This window comes from Xenopus laevis, chromosome 5S (assembly GCF_017654675.1).
Source record: "Xenopus laevis strain J_2021 chromosome 5S, Xenopus_laevis_v10.1, whole genome shotgun sequence".
NCBI lineage: Eukaryota > Metazoa > Chordata > Amphibia > Anura > Pipidae > Xenopus > Xenopus laevis.
In genome coordinates, this window is record NC_054380.1 from 126,800,264 (window position 1) to 126,819,960 (window position 19,697).

The 19,697-nt window shown below is 40.6% G+C and overlaps 1 protein-coding gene across 7 annotated transcripts in view; it reads left to right on the forward strand.

Annotated features, from left to right (window-relative positions):
- lpin1.S (lipin 1 S homeolog) overlaps nucleotides 1-19,697 on the forward strand; it is a 61,701-nt gene that overhangs the window by 28,341 nt on the left and 13,663 nt on the right. For 4 of the 7 annotated variants that reach the window (XM_041565060.1, XM_041565057.1, XM_041565059.1 and 1 more), the window contains 9 exons: nucleotides 607-916; nucleotides 4,799-4,892; nucleotides 6,243-6,433; nucleotides 8,726-8,819; nucleotides 12,212-12,281; nucleotides 14,993-15,070; nucleotides 15,254-15,346; nucleotides 15,771-15,841; nucleotides 18,633-18,774. In XM_041565060.1, the coding sequence (XP_041420994.1) occupies nucleotides 607-916; nucleotides 4,799-4,892; nucleotides 6,243-6,433; nucleotides 8,726-8,819; nucleotides 12,212-12,281; nucleotides 14,993-15,070; nucleotides 15,254-15,346; nucleotides 15,771-15,841; nucleotides 18,633-18,774 (1,143 nt within the window). The remainder of the gene's footprint in view (nucleotides 1-606; nucleotides 917-4,798; nucleotides 4,893-6,242; nucleotides 6,434-8,725; nucleotides 8,820-12,211; nucleotides 12,282-14,992; nucleotides 15,071-15,253; nucleotides 15,347-15,770; nucleotides 15,842-18,632; nucleotides 18,775-19,697) is intronic. The other 3 variants (XM_018265948.2, XM_041565061.1, XM_041565062.1) reach the window with 1 other exon arrangement.

Genomic DNA, 19,697 nt, shown 5'->3' on the forward strand with positions numbered 1-19,697 from the left:
ACTACCTTATATTGTCATTGGTTTAAAACACTTTCATATTGTGCTGTTACTGTTCCTTTAATTTGTTATAATTGGCCATCTTAGCTCCTCCAGACCAAGCTGGCAGCTTACTCACTCAGCTCCTTGATTCCAGATACTTATTTTATTGCATACTTAATTAAACACTATAAAATGTAACCTTTAATGGTCTGTATTAAAAACAGCTATTTAGCCCAAAGGGCCAGCAGCAAACAGAAATCCCATCAATTAAAATCCCTGCTCCAGGACACCAGTAAAACACTATTCTCCCCTGGTGTTCTTCTTGCGTTGCTGGCTCTGTATTGTACAGTTGCTCGCAACTCCATGGCTTCCACCAACTGTAAGTATAATTTAGTTTTCAAGTGGTCACCTTAGATTAAAAAGAGAATAAAGGAGAACTTCACTTCTGTGATTATCAGCTTGCAGAAATACGCACAGATGGAGCACAGAAGCAGCTATGTGGGGTTCACAGTTTGCATAGTCCTCTACATGAGTCCACTATCGGTGCTCCAACCAAACATGTCCCAGCTACATGTCTTCTTCTGTTCTGCTGATGGTTTCTGAAATGTGTTCTTGAATCTTTTCCAGGCTCCTCTGCACAAAACTAAGGAATCCAGCACTGTGAGCATAAACATGAAAGAAAGCACACATTTTAGGATCATCCCACGAGCCACGAATGTGGGGGCAAGTTCATCCCTAGAACTTGAAGAGAACCAGACCATTTCTTTGGTTCTAGATGATGCCAGACTCAATCCTCCTTCTCAACTTATCGGTGAGCCTGATATTGAAACTCTAGGAGCTGCTGCACCTCCTCTTCCCTTTGAAGAAGAACCCTGTCCCGGACCCCCTGGTTCGATTCCGCCAGCCAGCAAGACAGATTCTCCTTCTAAAAAGAAAGGCAAGTTTGTTAAATGTCAGGTCCACCTCAGTGTATGTGAATGTGTTGCTGATATTGTAAAACTGAGGCAATGGGGTTTTACAAAGGGCAAAATTAGGTGCAAAGCCCCATGTTTTTTTCTCATAATGCACCTCCTCTTTCTTTCATGCTTTCTAACATAACAAGAGCTCCTGTCTCCCCCATTCAGTCCTCTGGACTGCCTGAAACAGACATATGATAGTGGGGAGTGTTGACAAGATCCATCAGCCTCCTCAAGTAAAACATTTGGTCTAGTTTGCCCCTAATTGTAGTTTATATTTTAGCTGCACCTACATAAATGAGCCAATGGGATGATGTGAATTCTCCTTTCTGAGACATATGGCTATTTCCCTTTGGTTCTGTTTGTTATATGATTGGGAAAAAATGTCCAGCCATATTCAATGATTCAATCCATACCTGCACCTTTAAAGGCATGTAAAGGCAAAAACATAAAATCCCATTTTACTTTGTTTAATGAAAAAGAAACCTATCTCCAATACACTTTAATTAAAAAATGTGTACTTGTGTGTTTTTATAAGAAACCTGACTGTATGCAGTGAAATTCTCCCTTCATTTACTGTTGTGGATAGAAATTGTCAGATGGTCCCTAACTGCTGAGCAGGGAAACAATCATACTTATGAACAGCAGGGGGAGCCCCCGCCTTACTTCCCAGCCATGCAGAACTCAAGCAACTTTGTTTATGACGATCCCTAAGCAGCCCAGACCACACTGAGCATGTGCACAGTCTTAGTCTTGCAAAGATGTTTAACAAAGTTACAAGATGGTGACCCCCTGTAGCCAGCTTTGAAAGCATAAATTATTTGTTTGATTAGGCTTGTGGTGCAGTAAGTTCATGTTTATATTTAGTATACAAAATACAGCATTTCTAGCCTTATTCTATTTTAGACTTTACATGCCCTTTAAAGGGCATTATAATTGTAGGCAATATGGATGCACCCAATTTACTTTTCTTGGATTTGCGATTCGGTGTATCCCTATTAGGCAAACATGCTATCATGGGTCTCCAAAGTTTGTATGTAGATCAGTGCTTATGGTAACAGAGAAAAAACAAAAAATAGTGCAATATGTTTCATAGATTGTCAAATAGATAGAGCCGCTCCAAACTCACCCCTCGCCGGCGTTCCTCCCCCACTTAATGCCACTCCAATACCGGGTGCTCAGCCACCAGGGCCTCAGCTGTGCCTTGTTTCATAGATCGCCTAGAGAGTTTTTTCCTAAAAGTTTTGAAATTTTTTTATGCTATCATGGGTGTAGGACCCAAACATGAAGCACCTTTAGCACTGGAAGGTGCCTTCTGCACTCTTGTTGCACCTTGTGCAAGAATGAATACTAGAGGAATTAATACTTGGCAGTTTACTAAAAGGCATAGTGGACAATTCGCTAGCGAAAGAGCTCAGCAGTAACGAAGTTTTGCGCCCTTTCGCAAATTTTTGCTCAGTCGGACGATCGTTACTCCACAAATTTATTAAAGTGCAAATTTTCCATGACGTTACACTTTTCGTTTATACTTGACAAACTGATAAGATGAAGCTTCATCCTCAACAATCTTTTTTTTCATATTTTAAAGTGGGATTATGTTTAGAAGTTGTAAGTGTTAAATATATTAAAAAAAAAATAAATGTTTTAACCTTTCAAGGGGCATGGCACCTTTTGTTTTTAGGGTGGGCTCATGTCTAGGACATTAGAGGATCTCTTATCTTTATTTTTCTTCCTTGGACATTTGTAATAATAAGTGGCCACTTCAAGTAATTTCATCAACATCTCTAATAAAGACATATATATGACCTATATGTGTCGGCCCAATTCAAATTCTATGAAGAAAGTAGCGCTAGCGAAAGCTCAATTGTAAAGCCCACATTGACTAATTTTTTGCTGGCTGGCGAAACGTAACTTTGCATTTTGATAAATAAGTGTATGCGCTGCAAATTAATGTCTAATGAAGTTGCACGAAGTGTGATGGAGCCTTCCGAAGCAAAAATTTACCCTTTAGTAAATTTGCCCCGCGGAGAGAGGTGAAACTCTTTGGGAAACGGGGAGGCACAGTAATCAAGGGTTGAATTTCAAATTGATGTGAGTTTATTTTAAACTCCTCTAAACTCCCATAAATTTGAGTAGTCAAAATATATTAATGTAAATAGAATTTTGTAAAATAGAACGAAGTTAAACGACCCAAAAAACTCTAATCGCATTTGATTTGAATTATAAAAACTCGATTCGAATTTTAAAAACTTTTTAAAAATCTCAGGAAGGCTGCAAACATCACAAAATTGATCCCTGGACCTCTCCCGTTGACTTATACAGTGATTCGGCGGGTTTTAGGTGGCGAATAGTTTAATTCGAGTTCTTAAAGGCCCTGAGTATGATAAATCTCAAAATTTGAATTCTAGTTAAAACTCGAATCGAGTTTGGATAATTCACGATTCAAATATGAGAGTTTTGACCAACAAAAAATTTTTGGAAATTCGAATTTTTACTTTGATCCTTAATAAATCTGCCCGTAGTGTCGGCCGGCAATGATTTGAGTATTCCCGACAGCATTATTTGTGTTTCTTGATAATGGGACAACTGTCCAGATACTTTTCAGCGTCCTGCTGGGACTTGTATTTCGGTTTTAGCCAGAGATTTGGTTAGTTAGTTTAGCTTCTGTCTCTTTTCTGTTGTTTGTAAGTACAAATAAGATACAAACATGTTGTGCTCTCTGAGCGGAAATAACATGCCCTCAGGCCAGCGAGCAACATTGCCTTCCTTAATTAGTCCACAAAATCCTCGAAGGCTGTAGAATAAGAATATTTAATCCATCTGCTCATTTCAATTAAACCCATATTAGGGCTCAGGACATCTCAGTCCTCAAGCTTGGTACATAGAAATGCATTATATGGCATAAAATTATTAAATGTATATATGTGACCCAAATGATAACATAATAGAAAAACTAGAATGGGAGAACATAGTTTACATGGCATTTATTTCTCTATCTCAAACATAGAAAAATATATACAGGTATGGGATCCGTTCTCCAGAAACCTGTTATCCAGAATCACGTAATTGCTGTCTCTCATAGACTCCATTATAATGACATAATTCAAATTTTTAAGAATGATTATCCTTTTCTTTGTAATAATAAATCAGTATCTTGTACTTGATCTAAACTAAGATATAATTAATCCTTATTGGAGGCAAAACCAGCCTATTGGGTTTATTTAATGGTTACATGAATGTAAACTTAAGGTATGAAGATCCAAATTACGGAAAGATCTGTTATCTGGAAAGCCCCAGGTCTTGAGCATTCTGGATAACAGGTCCCATACCTGTATATAAGTGTAGGACTACATGGACGTTTTCGGCGCAATCCGACACACTGCGACAAAACGCCTGTGACAAGTCGCATGCGACAGAAATAAGGTAAGAGATAGAAATGTCGGATGAAGTCGCATCATTTATCCGCCGCGACATGACTGTCGTATGCAGCGTCTGCATCCGACATCGGATCAACGATGCGACTTCATCCGACAATGCATTCACTTACCTTATTTCTGTCGTATGCGACTTATTGCAGGCATTTTGTCGCAGCACACCGGATTGTGCCGAAAACGTCCATGTAGTCCTACCCTAAAATACAGATGGCATTATAATTAGTATAAAACTCATAGGCCCTTCTATTTTACAGTGTATTCAGTTCCTGCTCAACTCCAGTCACCGAAGGTGTATTACTATAACCAGTAGTTGGTGGGGAATGTGGGAAGATTTCATTACCACTTGGAGCTCATTGGAGTAGGCTAAATCTGGTGTAAGAGTTTGAATTCTCAGTAAACTCACATGCATTTATTTTTCTTAAACTATAGATAAGCGGAGCCGACACCTTGGAGCTGATGGTGTTTATTTGGATGATATCACGTGCATGGATCCTGAGGTTGCAGCTTTGTATTTTCCAAAAAGGTACCAAAGTTTACTTTTTATATTTCTATGGAGGGTCACGGGTGTCTGCACGGGTGTCCTGTAAAGTAGAGAAAAGGGGGTGAATACCCCCTGCAACGCATGGGAAGGTGGGAGTTATAGGGATTTGTTCCCCCCTGATGCTGCTGACAGCTAATAAGGCTCTGCAGCCAGTGTCGGACTGACCCACCAGGATACCAGAAAAACTCCCGGTGGGCCCAGGTGTCATTGGGCCTCTTGCTTCTAACCATTTGGCCTATTTCATGGTCATTCCCTATTTCTTTATGAGAGCAAAGAGGCTTAATAATGGAAGAATAGAGTATATTATGTAGAGACCAGGAGAATAAAGATGTTGAGTGAGGAGAGGAGGTATAATAGATTGAAAAGTGGGCCCTCAACCTAAGGGTTTCTGGTGGGCCCCTGGCATCCCAGTCCGACACTGTCTGCAGCCATTGGTGGAATGGGTAGTACAGCAGCTGTAGGGTTAATAGTTAATTGGGAATAGGAGAGGGTCTCTGTGGGGGGGGGGAAATAAAAGGTGAGCTAGGTGAGTCGCTTATCTCTTATAAAACGGCTCCTGCAAAGGATCCCACCCCTCCCTCTTGGGGTTAGTCCGCACGAGCAGATTCGGGGAGATTTAGTTGCCTGGTGACTAATTGCCTTTTCTTCTAGGCGACAATCTCCCCGAACTGCCTTAGCGTGTCTTCCCGTCCGCTATTATTAAAAGTTGCCTGCGTTAAAGCACACGCGTCGCTTTGTTTTCTAAAGTCGCCCAAAGTTGCCTCACGAGGAAACTGCGGGTGACTTCAGAAAACGAAACACCAATATAGCAGACGGGGAGACACGTGAAGGCAGTTCGGGGAGATTGTCGCCCAGAAGAAGAGGCAATTAGTCGCCAGGCGACTAAATCTCCCCGAATCTGCTCGTGTGGACTAACCCTTATAGGAATTTATATTATGGTATATAAAAAACAAAAATTTGTTCAACTTGTAGAGTGTTGGAGGAATGGTAAATGAATGGTTTTGGTAAAAAGACCCTGACTGTTGTAAGGCAGTGATTAGGCAAAATTCATATGATGGTGGCCTGCTGGGAAAGCTGGCTCTCGATCTGAAAGAAACTTGTCTTTGTTTTTATTCTTGAATTCAGTTCATGTAAATGGTTAAATGACTAATAAACTAGTTTCAGCCTTGCACCACCATACAACGTGTGTGTGTAACTTCTGAAATTGTGGATTCAGCACCAAAGGTGCGCGCAGGGTTTGTAATTGTGGCTGTGCTCAGTTAACAGGCAAATATATCATAGCAGATAACGCACATGTTAATGACTGACTCCTCTTTATTATTGTATCTTCAGTGGAGATACAACAGCACCAGGCAAGAGCTCAAGTGAAAACGGGGCCCGCTCTGCAAATCAGTCCCCGCAGTCTGTGGGAAGCTCAGGGATCGACAGCGGAGTAGAAAGCATTTCAGATGGCTTAAGGGATCTGCCTTCCATTTCGATATCACTTTGTGGGGGCCTTACTGACAACAAAGAGATTACAAGAGGTAAGACCGATGCCAGTAAATATCCCAAGGTGCTTTTCTTTATGTTTTATGGCCTGGAAAGTTTCAGGGACTGTTGGTCCTAGAAGCTGGTCCCATAGAGTGACTTGCTTGGTCATATGTTGCTCATTTATCTGTGGGGTTATTACAGGTGATAGCCATAAGAACATAGTGTTTTCCAGTGGGCTCTGAGCAGCTGTTGAGAAGCTAAGCTTAGGGCTCGTCACTATTTATCAGGCAGAAAATTTGATTAGCCTGTATGAGATGATGCTACAAGGCTATTAAATTCTGATGCTAGTTGCACTGGTTTCTATGCTACCATGTACTAATTACCTGTATTAATTACTAATCAGTCTTATACTGTGACGAGGGAATTTGTCCCGTTTAGCTTTGCCACGGAATTCGCCAATTTCCCGTGAAATTCGCGAAATGGACAAAATAATTGCGAAACAGGATTTATGAAGCCGGCGACAATGCGATGGCGTTAAAATTTAGACGCCGGCAACAACTGATGCACATTAAAGTGAATGGGGGTCCGTTTAATTGTCACTGGCATCTAAATTGTTGCCACCGATTTTTCTCAGCAAATTTATTCGCCAGTGGTGAAACGCGCAAAATTGTGACATTTCTATTCTATATGTACTGTTTATTGTGAGTGGTTCCCTAAGCTCAGTAAGTGACAGCAGCACAGAGCATGTGCAGTGAATCAGCAGAAAAGAAGATGGGGAGCTACTGGGGCATCTTTGGAGACACAGAACTTTACTGGTAAAGGGCAACCAGCCTTGGAAGAAGCACAAAACATAATGCACAGCATTTGTAGCCTACTTCTTTAGTTAAGCTTTAGTTCTCCTTTAATAGCACTCGAGGATGTACTTGTGCATCAAGCAATTCATATACACAGATTCATGCATATCTGAGCAACAAACACCTGACCTGTGGCTGCACATATATCCAGACAATTGACACTGAAATGACTGAGGGCCAACTCCAGGCTCTGTCTGCCTGCAAAGCCATTAAAATGTTTGCCAGCAAAACACCCAGAATTGTAATGGGATGTGTGATATTTTTCTTGGCCCTTGGCAGTTTTTGGGGCCAGACACCTAGAGGCACCTGATACCAAACAGGTAACACTGGAAGCAGCAGGGGGTTTCCTTCTCCTTTAATGTATCAAATGTATCCAAATTATGGAAAAATAACTGTGCTTGAATATAAACTGAAGATATTCAACCAACCCAAGGTAAATGTATTTATCTGACCCTGTTTGGCATAAAAGAACCAAATTTGTTTTCAAATTCCAGTCGCCACTTACTGGCATACTTTTCTGCCGGCTTTCCTTATCCTCTACGGATTCATGTCTTCGATGTTCTGTAAATGCAGCTCAATGAAATGACTTCTTGCACATAATTCGGATGCATGATATTGTCATAAGGATTATTAGAATCCATTTGAGTAGAAGTGATTTATTATTCTAACCTGCAACCAACCACTGTAACACCCGGCTGCAAATTCTCCTGAACTTTAAAGTTCACCATGAAATGGCAGTAAATGGGGCATGACCCAGAGACGGTGCAACTACCAAAGCTGATTTATAGGCTCATCAGGATGCTGGCTGCTTTTGTGTAACCTTTTGAAGGATATTTATGTTGTTTTAAAAATGATGGATATTTGTTAAGTATAAGGAGTTTCACCCTCGTTAGAGGATGATGTTTCCTGCTCAAGTCTTTGGTCTTCACTATAAATGGTGGAACATAAAGGAAAAGCACAAGCTAAAATGTAAGCTACATATTTACAAGTAGGGCCTTCCGTACTCTTAAATATACCTATTATTATGAGGCTGTTGTATGTGCTCATTATATGTAATTAGGGGCATCTTTATTACCTCCCTTAGATAAGTCATTCTTCCTAGACCTCTTTAGAACTTCTATTACCGGATCATTCATTTTGACCATCAGTTTTTTACATTGAATTACTGCTAGAATCTTTCCAATGTGTTTCCTCTACATTATGTATCCAACATTAGGAGCTGTTAAGTGTTGTAGGAAACTGAAGAACTTGCAGAAGACCCACGCAGACACAAGGCGAATATAAGAACAATTGCAGATAGTGCCCAGGCTGAACTAGTTCAGCCAAATGGGTTGACAGAATAAAATTAGCAGTTATTAAACTAATTTTCTATGGCAAGATCTGTTCTCCAGAGTGTTGGGTGGGACCTCCTCTGGTGCTTGGAAACCAATAAGGGAATCTTTTTCTTTAACCCCCTCGGCTGATTTGTGTAATTGTCTTCTTCTTTCCCAGAGCATTTTATAGAGCAAGCGGTGACCTATCAGCAGTTTGTGGACAATCCTGCCATCATCGACGACCCCAATCTCGTTGTGAAAATTGGAAACAAGTAGGTGTCCAAGTCTTCATCAATATTTCACAGCATATTAATACTTTATTATATGCAGCCGAAGGAAGAGGCGGACTAAGATGGGCTGGAGAGGAAATGTATCTTGAGCGGAAATTGTTCAGATTAATGAATAATGTATTAATTTATCTATCTATATACAGGACATACACAGTATGGTGGCAAAGCCTTTCCTCATATGCCAATCTACCCTACACTAGCCAACATAGTGCAGGGGCAGATGAAACGACAAACCAGCAGACATCCATGGTATATAGTTATTTATAGTCTAATTGTTCAGCCAGAGTATTTATACTAAAAAAAAAGACCAAACACCATGACCCAACTTGGAAGTACAGCCTTTCATCTGTGACTTGGTCTGACTTGAAGGGGTTGTTCACCTTTAAATTAACTTTCGGTATGATGCAGAGAGTGATATTCTGAATTTGTATTTGGTTTTGATTTTTTATTATTTGTGGTTTTTGAGTTATTTAGCTTTTTATTCAGCAGCTCTCCTGTTTGGAATTTTAGCAACTAGGGAAGCACAGAATCCACTATTTTGGATTCGGCCGAACCCACGAATCGTTCGAGAAAGATTCGGCCGAATACTGAATCCAAATCCTAATTTGCATATGCAAATTAGGGGTGGGAAGGGGAAAGCAGTTTTTTTACTTCCTTGTTTTGTGACAAAAGTCACAAGATTTTCCTCTCCGCCCATAATTTGCATATGCAAATTTGGTACAGCCAGGCGGAAGGATTCAGCCGAAATCCGAACCTACTAGTAACCGTGTATTAATCTGAACCCTAGCCACCATATTGCTGAAATGGCAAACTGGAGAGCTGCCAAACAAAAAGCTAAATAACTCAAAAAACACAAATAATAAAAAATGCAATTGCAAATTCTCTCAGACGATCTCTCTCTACATGATACTAAAAGTAAATTTAAAGGTGAAAAAACCCTCTTTTAAGGCTAGAAATGCTGTATTTTGTATACTAAACATAAATATGAACTTACTGCACCACAAGCCTAATCAAACAAATAATTTATGCTTTCAAAGTTGGCCACAGGGGGTCACCATCTTGTAACTTTGTTAAACATCTTTGCAAGACTAAGACTGTGCACATGCTCAGTGTGGTCTGGGCTGCTTAGGGATCGTCATAAACAAAGCTGCTTGAGTTCTGCATGGCTGGGAAGTAAGGCGGGGGCTCCCCCTGCTGTTCATAAGTATGATTGTTTCCCTGCCCAGCAGTTAGGGACCATCTGACAATTCCTATCCACAGCAGTAAATGAAGGGAGAATTTCACTGCATACAGTCAGGTTTCCTATAAAAACGGTACATATTTTTTAATTAAAGTATATTGGAGATAGGTTTCTTTTTCATTAAAGAAAGTAAAAATGGGGTTTTATTTTTTTGGTTTACATGCCCTTTAATCAATATGCCTGCAGAGTTACTATCACAAAGTATCCTCTATACAGCTACTACATGAGGCTGTTATATTTTTATCTAAATGTGCCCAATATGATCTTTGGTTTTTGCATTGTGTTATCCTTCATACCAAAACCACATATTTCTTTCATGGAACTGGTTTCCAATTAACAGGTCCTTGGTTTTTTTGATTCTGCACTTTTGCTCTCTGCTCGCATGGCTTGATTATAATTATCGATAGGCTGTTGTTTCCATAGTTACAGAGCCGCTAAATTAGCAAAGAAGCCAATAAAAAGCAGCATGAGTGCACACATTGCCTCCAGGTTTGTCCTTTGTTTGTTGTTGTTTCACTTGCCCACGGCTATAAAGGATATTTTTATATTAAAACTGGTAGACTGTGCATGCTCCATATCTACGTTACTGGGAAATCCTTGCAACTGTGTTGTAATTGAAGGTTTGTTTTAAGGTCAATTATCCCTTATAATATTTTAGTACAGCACTTATTACCCTGCCACTACAAAGCTGCCTGAACTCTGCAGGGCTTGTGAGCTGACTGGTAATTAACCTTGCAAGGAGTATTATGCATGAGGAATCATAATAGAAATACATTTTTTTCATGCCAGAAAGGTGGTGGTGGTGACAGGAGATCATCATAATTTTTAAGGAATGGTTGTGATGTTAGAAAGTGTAGTAGAAGACAGGAGGATTGGCAACAAGATATCTTAATTAAACGTACGAGTAAACATTCCATGTAAATGAATGTAAAATTCAAGAGAGTCCTATTCTAAGCACTTTTGTAATTCACATTCATTATTTATTTTTTATTCCATGATATTAAAGGATACATGTGCTGCTAATATTAGTGAATTTGGTCACAACAGCACCACCTGCTGGTCAGTTTCCAACTAGTCTGACCACCAAGTAGCAGTAATGTGACTAAGCAGGGTCAGCCTGAGTGCAACCGAGCCCCCCCCCCCCAACCCCTACAGACGCAGTTTTCCTTGTGACTCAGCATCAGTGCGGGCTTCCAGAGGGCCCCAAGGAGGTGCGGCCCGGATGTGATCGAACCCCCGGTAGTTACGCCCCCTGCCAAGTAGTCAAGGAAGTTGTCAGGAGAAAAAAAAGGGGTGCTCTGATATTAGAAACCTTTCTCAAATCTTTCCTAAGCAGAAGAACATCAGAGCAGCCTCTTTCTTTCTCCTGACAACTTCCTTGACTACTTGGTGGTCTGAAACTGACCAGAAGGTGGTGCTGTTGGAACAAAGTTAATTCCTATTAACAGCTCATGTATCCTTTAATATCTTGGAATAGAAAAAAAAATAAAGAATGTAAATTTTAAATAGCACTCCCATCAATTTTACATTCACTTATTTTAAAGGTTTACTTATCCTTTAAGAAAATTACTACAAGGAATCATAATAGAAGGAAAGGCTTGCCATGTCAGAAAGTGAGTATGACCAAGTAATACATGAATTTAGGATTGGCTACAAGGTGCCTTAATATAAGGAAAAGATTGTCATTTCAGAAAGTGAGTATAGCCAAGTGGGGACTGGCTTAGTTATGTTTGACTGTCACTAAGGGAAAATAATTGAATCCCTCCAGCATTGAATACACCATCAGAAAAAAAGCAAGGGGAAGTACATACCAAGCAAAGAGGTTTCTCATTAAATTGCCCTATTTCCTTGTTATATAAACCCTTTGTCATTGGCTCTGCAGATCTCAGGGGACAGTGAGCTCCAAGAAAATCATTTGTGGATCAGAACTTCTGAGGGTTCATGGAACTTTGGTTGTTTCACTAAGGTCTGGTGACATGGTCATGCAACATTGCACAGGGAGAGGCACTGCAGTTACAGCTGTGCTAGTATTTCATTTGGGAGCCTTATTGCTGTGTATATTTCACTAGTATTCACTCATACTTTGTAGCAGAATGCTTGCCAACAAATAAATGTGTATTTCTTCTTTATTTAGGTACTACAACTGGCCAACGGCAGCCCCTCTTCTCCTGGCCGTGCAGGCTTTCCAGAAGCCGCTGCCTAAGGTAGGCCACAGTGCCATTGTACCCGTGATTGCTCAACTCCCCGTTTGTGATAATTATGTAATTACAACCCTGCAGCATGTTGTTGCTCCTCGGAGCATTTCTCTTAATTGCATCACAATGTATTATATATTTACTGCACACACTGACATGCTTATTACTCTGCTTGTCTTCTGCCCTTGCCAGTACATGGGGTGCCACCATTGTGGGAATCCTTGGTACAGCCAGCTCCAGTACCAATACATTATGGCAAACTGATCATCAGTATAGGTTTTAAGCTGTCTTGTGGCTAAATGTCTTAAACCTGATAAAAGTGTTTATAAAAGCATAGGGCTGCCCAACTGGGGCCCTGCAGCAGGCTGGATGTGGCCCTCCAAGGACACCAAAGCTTCAGGAAGGGTTGCATCTTTATTAACAAAGCAAAGAGGGCTCATTCTTCTTAACCCATCAAACACCATGGGGCAAATTCACTAAAGGGCAAATTTTCACCTGTGCAGGCTTTGCCACACTTCGTCAGGTGATAATTCAGTAGCACTACGCTAATTCACTAAAATGCGAAGTTTTGTCTTGGCAGCCGCGACCATTTCATAGCAAACTTTTATTAACTTACATTTCTGCCTAAAGAAACTTCGTTAGTACACTTACACTTAGGTCAATTTGAAAAGGGCGGGTGCATACAGATTATATATATATATATTTATATATTGAAGTGGTCACTTATTATAACAAATCTCAAAGGAAGCAAAATAAAGACAAAGCAGATCCTCTAATGCCCTAGACATGAGCCCATCCTAAAACAAATGTGGCATGCTCCTCAATTGATTAAAAAAATTAAAACAAAAACAATCCTAACTTTTAAATACAATCCCACTTTAAAAACGACAGTCTTTTTTATAATTTATATAACTTTTCAGCATACAGGATATGATGTCACTGACATAAGATTGAGGAGGATGTAGCTTCATCTTAACAGTTCGCCAGGTCTAAGCTGGCGAAGGAAACTCTGTCGAAAGGGGTAACGCAATGGGAAATTTGCACTGTAGTGAAATTGCGAAGTAACGATCGTTCGCCTGAGCAAAAATTTGCCTGGTGATAAGGGCACAAAACTTCGATATCGATGCTCTCTTTCGCTAGCGTCCTCTACGCCTGTTAGTTAATTGGCAATGTCCCTGCGGATTGGATCTCTAGCGAATTTTCTCTAGCGACGGCCACCTTGTCCTTTAGTGAATTTGCCCCCATGCCTTTTAGCCTGAAATTGCTTCTCTTTGTTTGTGTGTGTGTCATCCAGCTTGTGTTAAGGCTGAATTATAACTCTCACAGCTGTCATTATGAATATTATGCAGGATGGCATCAGGGGAAAAAGTTACAACTGTGTGCTAATGTGTATGGTAAGCAAGATGGTATAAAGGAAAGAGGGTGAAATTCTCATAGTATATAGAGTGAGGCTAAGTTCTGGCTGTAACACATTTTTAGTGCTCAAGCTCTTGCTTGACAACATCTCCCAGAATCCCCAACAGCCAAAGATCTGCTCTCCAGACAAATGTTCTTAATGTGCCAGCGATTTAGCACTCAGGGCAAAAGAGATAATTTTCTAATGCCAGGAACAAAAGAACTTGTGCCATAAAGTAAAGCATTTTGCTTCCTATACCAGTTTGGTTGCCAGGGGCTACACATTGTTGCTCTATGAACGTAACTGAGGGCTCCCATTGTCTGATTCCTTTTCATCTTGACTCGTTGGTCACGCAGCAGTGTTTTTCCATTGGAACATGTTTTGTTTATTTCCGACAATAACATTGTGTGAATCGTGTAATTACCCCATTATTGCTCTGCCCTGCTCCAGGAGGTGGGATGAAAGTGAATTCAACGTGCAATTTTTCATTTCTATAAGCACAAAGGGAGCATTTAGCATGATTATTGAGGACATAATTTCATCCATAAATGTTATTTAATATATAATAACCTCAGGCAGAGATAAGTGTGAGGTTGCAATTGCCATCCAGTGCCACCTACTCAAGTTGGGCTATCGTGACCCACCGATTCCATCTTGCTGTTCTATATCTGCTATCCAGGGACAGTCTGCTTTTGGTTTGCAAAGCTCGATTGGCCAAAATCCAGTTCCTACTTACTTTACCTGCTCTGAGATGCCACCCAAGCTGCATACCATTGACTTAAATGGCACCTAGTAGTTACCATGCGTGCAAGCAGAGTTGGGCCAGAAAATGCTCACTTGAGCATCTTCAGACCAAAATCCTATTGTTCAGCTTATAACTGGCAGATACCATGAACGTTAAGTCAATGGCTTTGGGTATGGGTGGTCACCATTGATTCTTTGACAGCAGTAATATTCTGGCCTAACAGAATAGTAGAGGATCTCCTAGTGGGCCACAGCCATGGACAATTTCAGTCAGCCCTTCCTTATTGCTTCAATAGCTCTATCTGACACCTATTATATTTAGCACTGCCTACATGTATTAGTTGAGTTTGGGGGGCCCTAGGAATCCCATTCTGACGCTGTGCTTGGTATTGTAGTTTAGCAACTAGGCAGCCTTGACTGCAGGTTCTCTTGCATTCCGTTCCACTGCAGTGCATGACTATAGGAGCCTTAGAATGTATGTCTAGCCATTCCCAAGTAACCCTGTCTGCGTCCCAATGTATTAACACTCTTACATTTTCTCTCCTTTGTTCTCTCTCTTTCTCTTTATAAACGTCTCAAGTGTTCTTGCTTTGATTACTTGTGCGCAGTGGTAGATTCCATTCGATTTTGTTTTTCTAGTCTCTGTGGCCAACAGACAGTATGTACTGTATGTTTCCCATTCTCATGCTTGCTTGCCATTGTTCTGTTTACCTCTTTTTTTCTTTTCACCTGTTCATTTCGTTCTCATTCTACTTTTTCATTTTCCAGTTTTTCGATTCATTCTTTCTTTTTTTTCTTTTTTTTTTTCTCCGTTGTTCTCGTCACTGTCCCTCTGTCACAGGTAACCATTGACACTCTGATGAGAGACAAGATGACCAAGAAAGGGGGGCGGTGGTGGTTTTCCTGGAAGGGGAGAAACACAAATATAAAATCGGTAAGTTCAAACACCCCTCAGTCTCTCAATAACCTGTCTGTTTAAGGTAGGCCCTCATACTGGTCCAGTGCAATTAGAATAGTATAAATAAACATCTAATTGGTTCACTGTGAGTAACTGGACTGGACCAAGGTCCACCCTTGTTGAACCAATGTTTGATGGTTGAACTGCTGTAACATTATGTTACCAGCTTAGAAGATGGCGGGTTTAGAACCCACCTGCTGCCATTTAAAGTTGCCTGTAGCCAGTAAGAATCTGAGACCAACTGCCAATCAATCAGAGTATTGAGTTATCACAAACAGAATAAACTGTACCCTTTGAGAATGTTGGACTATTCACCAACCCATGCCAACCAGTTAGCATTTGCAGTTAAATGTTTCTGTTCATACATTCTGCTGTGTAACATGTGAGTCTACTTTAATAGGAAGCAAAGCCAGATCAAGGAAATGGGCCTTACAATGGTGGACAACCAGCTGGCACCAGCTTGGAAAATAGGTAAGGGTGTAAATTATTATCATTTCTTGATATTCTGTAATATATATAGTGAATAAAGTACCCCCTCTTGTAAAATATAAGGATATTATAAGTTACCGAGGAGTTTCATGACCATATAAAAACACGAGGCCGAAGGCCGAGTGTTTTTATACAGGTCATGGAACTCCGAGGTAACTTATAATATCCTCATATTTTACAACTGGGGGTACTTTATTTATTATAATACACAAATGTTAGTGAGTCATGTGATAGAAATTACATCACTACTCACCGTTTATAACTGATGACATCACTACTCACCGTTTATAAGGATATAATTTACAAGATATTCATGGCTTTTGTGTATTATAGATAAATATAGATTTTTTTTTAGTATTTTCCATTAGGGATGTCCAACCTGAGGGATTGAAGCTTCCTGAATTGCCCTGGATCTCTCCTTAATTTGTGCACTATATGGTCAAAAGTATGTGGACACCTGCCAGTCCAACATGTAATTTTAAGACCAAGGATAAAGTTTGGTCTGTTCTTTGCTGCTGAAATGGCCCTTTACCCTCTACTCTTCTGGGAAGGCTTTCCTCAAGACTTTTGAACATTGTTGGTGGAATTTGCTTCTCACTCATATGTACGAGGCTGGAAATTGATGTTGGCTTGATCAGGCCTGACTCACATCAGTGTTGCAGTTCATCTCACTGGTGTTCAGTTGGGGGTGAGGTCAGGGCTATGTGCAGTCAAGATCTTCCACTCCCATCTCAGCAAACCTTTTCTTCATGGACCTCCCTTTGTGCATGGGGACAGTATTGTGCTGAAACAGGAAGAACCTGCCCCAAACTGTTGCCACAAATTAGGAAGCATGGAATTGAGAAGAATATAATAATTATATGATGTGATGGCACAGGTGTTGGCAATGGTATGGGTAACTTAGATAACCAATTCCAAATGTTAACAGGTTGTCCTCATACTTATGGTCATATCGTTTAACTAATCTGTTGGAAATCCTTGCCTTCTAGTGATATAATGTAGCCCTACTGCATTGTTCTATGTTGCTTTAAAACAAATTGCTCTTTGAAAGACACACTTGCTAGCTATATGTCCTGTATGTATATATAAAACCCACAGTGACCACATTTTTTAAATTTGCAGTAGTCAAATACACAAATATTGAGGTCAACTGGGAAAAAGCACAACTTTGTGTGAAATCTGCTTTTCCTTCTGATGTTTTTACTCTTTGGTCACTTTCATGGACAAATTGCTGTGGGTGGTTATGTACCAATTTAAGTACAAAGAGGCACTTGTGCACTATTAATGCCAATCACAAGCGACGCAATGTCTGCTAATTCTGTATTTAGTGCATTTTCCCCCGCAGGGGGACATGACATGGGCATGGCAGGGAGCAAAGTGCAAAAGCAGATGTAAGAAATGGCAAGGTTCTAAAGATGTGAAACCAGGCCAGTATTGGTGCACCTAGACTTCAAAGAATTTATGATAATCCACACCAAATACACAATGAGCAGCCTTCACACTGGGTTTCTAGGGCTACATGGAAAGAAAAGAATCTGTTGCCCTCACTGGCCTTCAGGCTGGACCTCCAATTCCAATCACTCCTCCAACTCAGCAGTGCGAGAAGCTCTTGAGTCAGAAATAAAAGTAAACATTATGGTGGACAATCAAAATCGAAACTCCTTTCTCTTTATGCAAAAGGAATCGTAAAGAGGGACACAGGGTTTCGCCCGTTTACTGATTAACAAAACTAAGAACAATAGCACACTACACTCTATTATTCTGCAAAAGAACTTACATTTTTCCATTGAGGTGAGATCTCATCATGCTAGAAAAATTAAAGAAGAACTGAAGTTCTTGCGCGGAAGCATTGAGTGGGGTGTGCTTTTGTTCTATTTTTTGTTGATCATTATGGTGGACAATAATGTACAAATATCATTACAACGATTATACTGCTGGGTTCTCCCTTGACCTGGGTCATGACCTGTGTCTACTATTTAGACATAGGACAGTTGGATCAATGGAACCTAGCACAGCGTGGGTTAAGCAAGGGCAAATGTGCTATAGAATTTACTTTTAACTGCCAAGGGTCAGCTATGTTTCATTAACATAATGATAGAGTGGGTCTTATCACTGTGGAGCCATTGGCCGGTTGGAATGATTTTATCTGCTGCAATGCAGTGCTGCAGTACTACTTTCTCAATCTGTGCCTGTCTGGGGAAAACACATCTTTCAGCTACCTGTGTAAGTTATCTCCCTTATCCGGATGGGGTTGCCTCTCCTTGCTTCATATAACAGGCCCATCAATGAGACAGTGACTGCTCCTGCAATTACCCTTTAATTGAATTACACTGTTAAGATTGTCTGCATTTTAATAGGAAGAACTGGGAGAATCTCCTGCAGTTCATTACCTGCTAGAAGTCATGTGTAAAGAAAGTGATGTGCGTCCCGTTGCTTTTTAGCCTTTCCCTTCTCCGAGAGGCTTCTCAATAGTGGCTCCCTCTCATCTGTTATTTATAAAGCAACAACACTCCTAAGTGTTTCCAGCCAGGGTTGTATCAAATGGCTGTACCCTATGGCTGTAAATAATAAAAATCTCAATGGAGGGACCCCGGCATGAATGAAACATTAAGCACAGACAGCTCATTGATAGCTTCTTGTGTCTTCCCGTGAGACAAAGCTTTCCGGATACAATCAATTGCAGCCGAGTGAATCAGTGGAAATGTATTTTTAATGCATGTGGCTAAATGCTTCTTCCTGATGATCACGTGCTCTCCCCCTGTTGTTGTTTCAGAATCAAAGATGAATCATCATCGAGCGATGAAGACCCTCGGGGTGCTAAGCAGAGCATTGGCTCCCTGCAGTCAAACCAGACTCGCATTTCATCGTCCGGCATGACCTATAAAAAGACATTGAGGCTGACCTCTGACCAGCTTGTGAGTTCTAATACATGTTCTTGTGTTATGAAAGGCAAGCTTTAAGTTCATTAAGTGGCTGTGGCCTTTATCCCCTGCAGATAATATGTGTTGGAATTGTTCTTGATTCCCCTCTCATCTCCGCTGTGTGCTGCCACCTAAGAACTTACCTTGTCTACTTGCATTCATTCCAACATGGGTTATTATAGGGTTACTTTATGAGCACCATGTTTTATATTCCCATAGAAGACAAGGCTTTGTCCTCCAGAATGCTGTACATTCATGAGGGGTGCACTGGAGCTGGTACTTGGGTCTCCCCTTGGATTCTCTAACACAGTGATCCCCAACCAGAAAGCTCGTTAGCAACATGTTGCTCTCCAACCCCTTGGATACTGCTCGCAGGGTCCTCAAAGCTGGGGCTTATTTTTGAATTCCAAGCTTGAAAGCAAGTTTTAATTGCATAAAAACTAAGTATAGTGCCAAGTATAGACTCTTGAAGGCTGTCAGTCCACATAGGGGCTACCAGGTAGCCAATCACAGCCCTTATTTGGCATCTCCAGGGACTTTTTCATGCTTGTGTTGCTCCCCAACTCTTTTTTTACATTTGAATGTGGCTCACATGTAAAAAAGGTTGGAGATCCCTGCTTTAACATTTCAACCTAATACATGTACCCTTACTGTATGTCTCAATGCCTATATTCCCTGTATGTAGACCCCTCCAGGGATCCTTTGTGCCACATAAAATCTCCTTAAAGGGATACTGTCATGGGAAAAAATGTGTTTTTTTTTCCAAAATGCATCCGTTAACAGTGCTGCTCCAGCAGAATTCTGCACTGAAATCTGTTTCTCAAAAGAGCAAACATATTTTTTAATTTTGAAATCTGATATAGGGATAGACATATTGTCAGTTTCCAAGCTGCCCCCAGTTATGTGACTTGATGTGC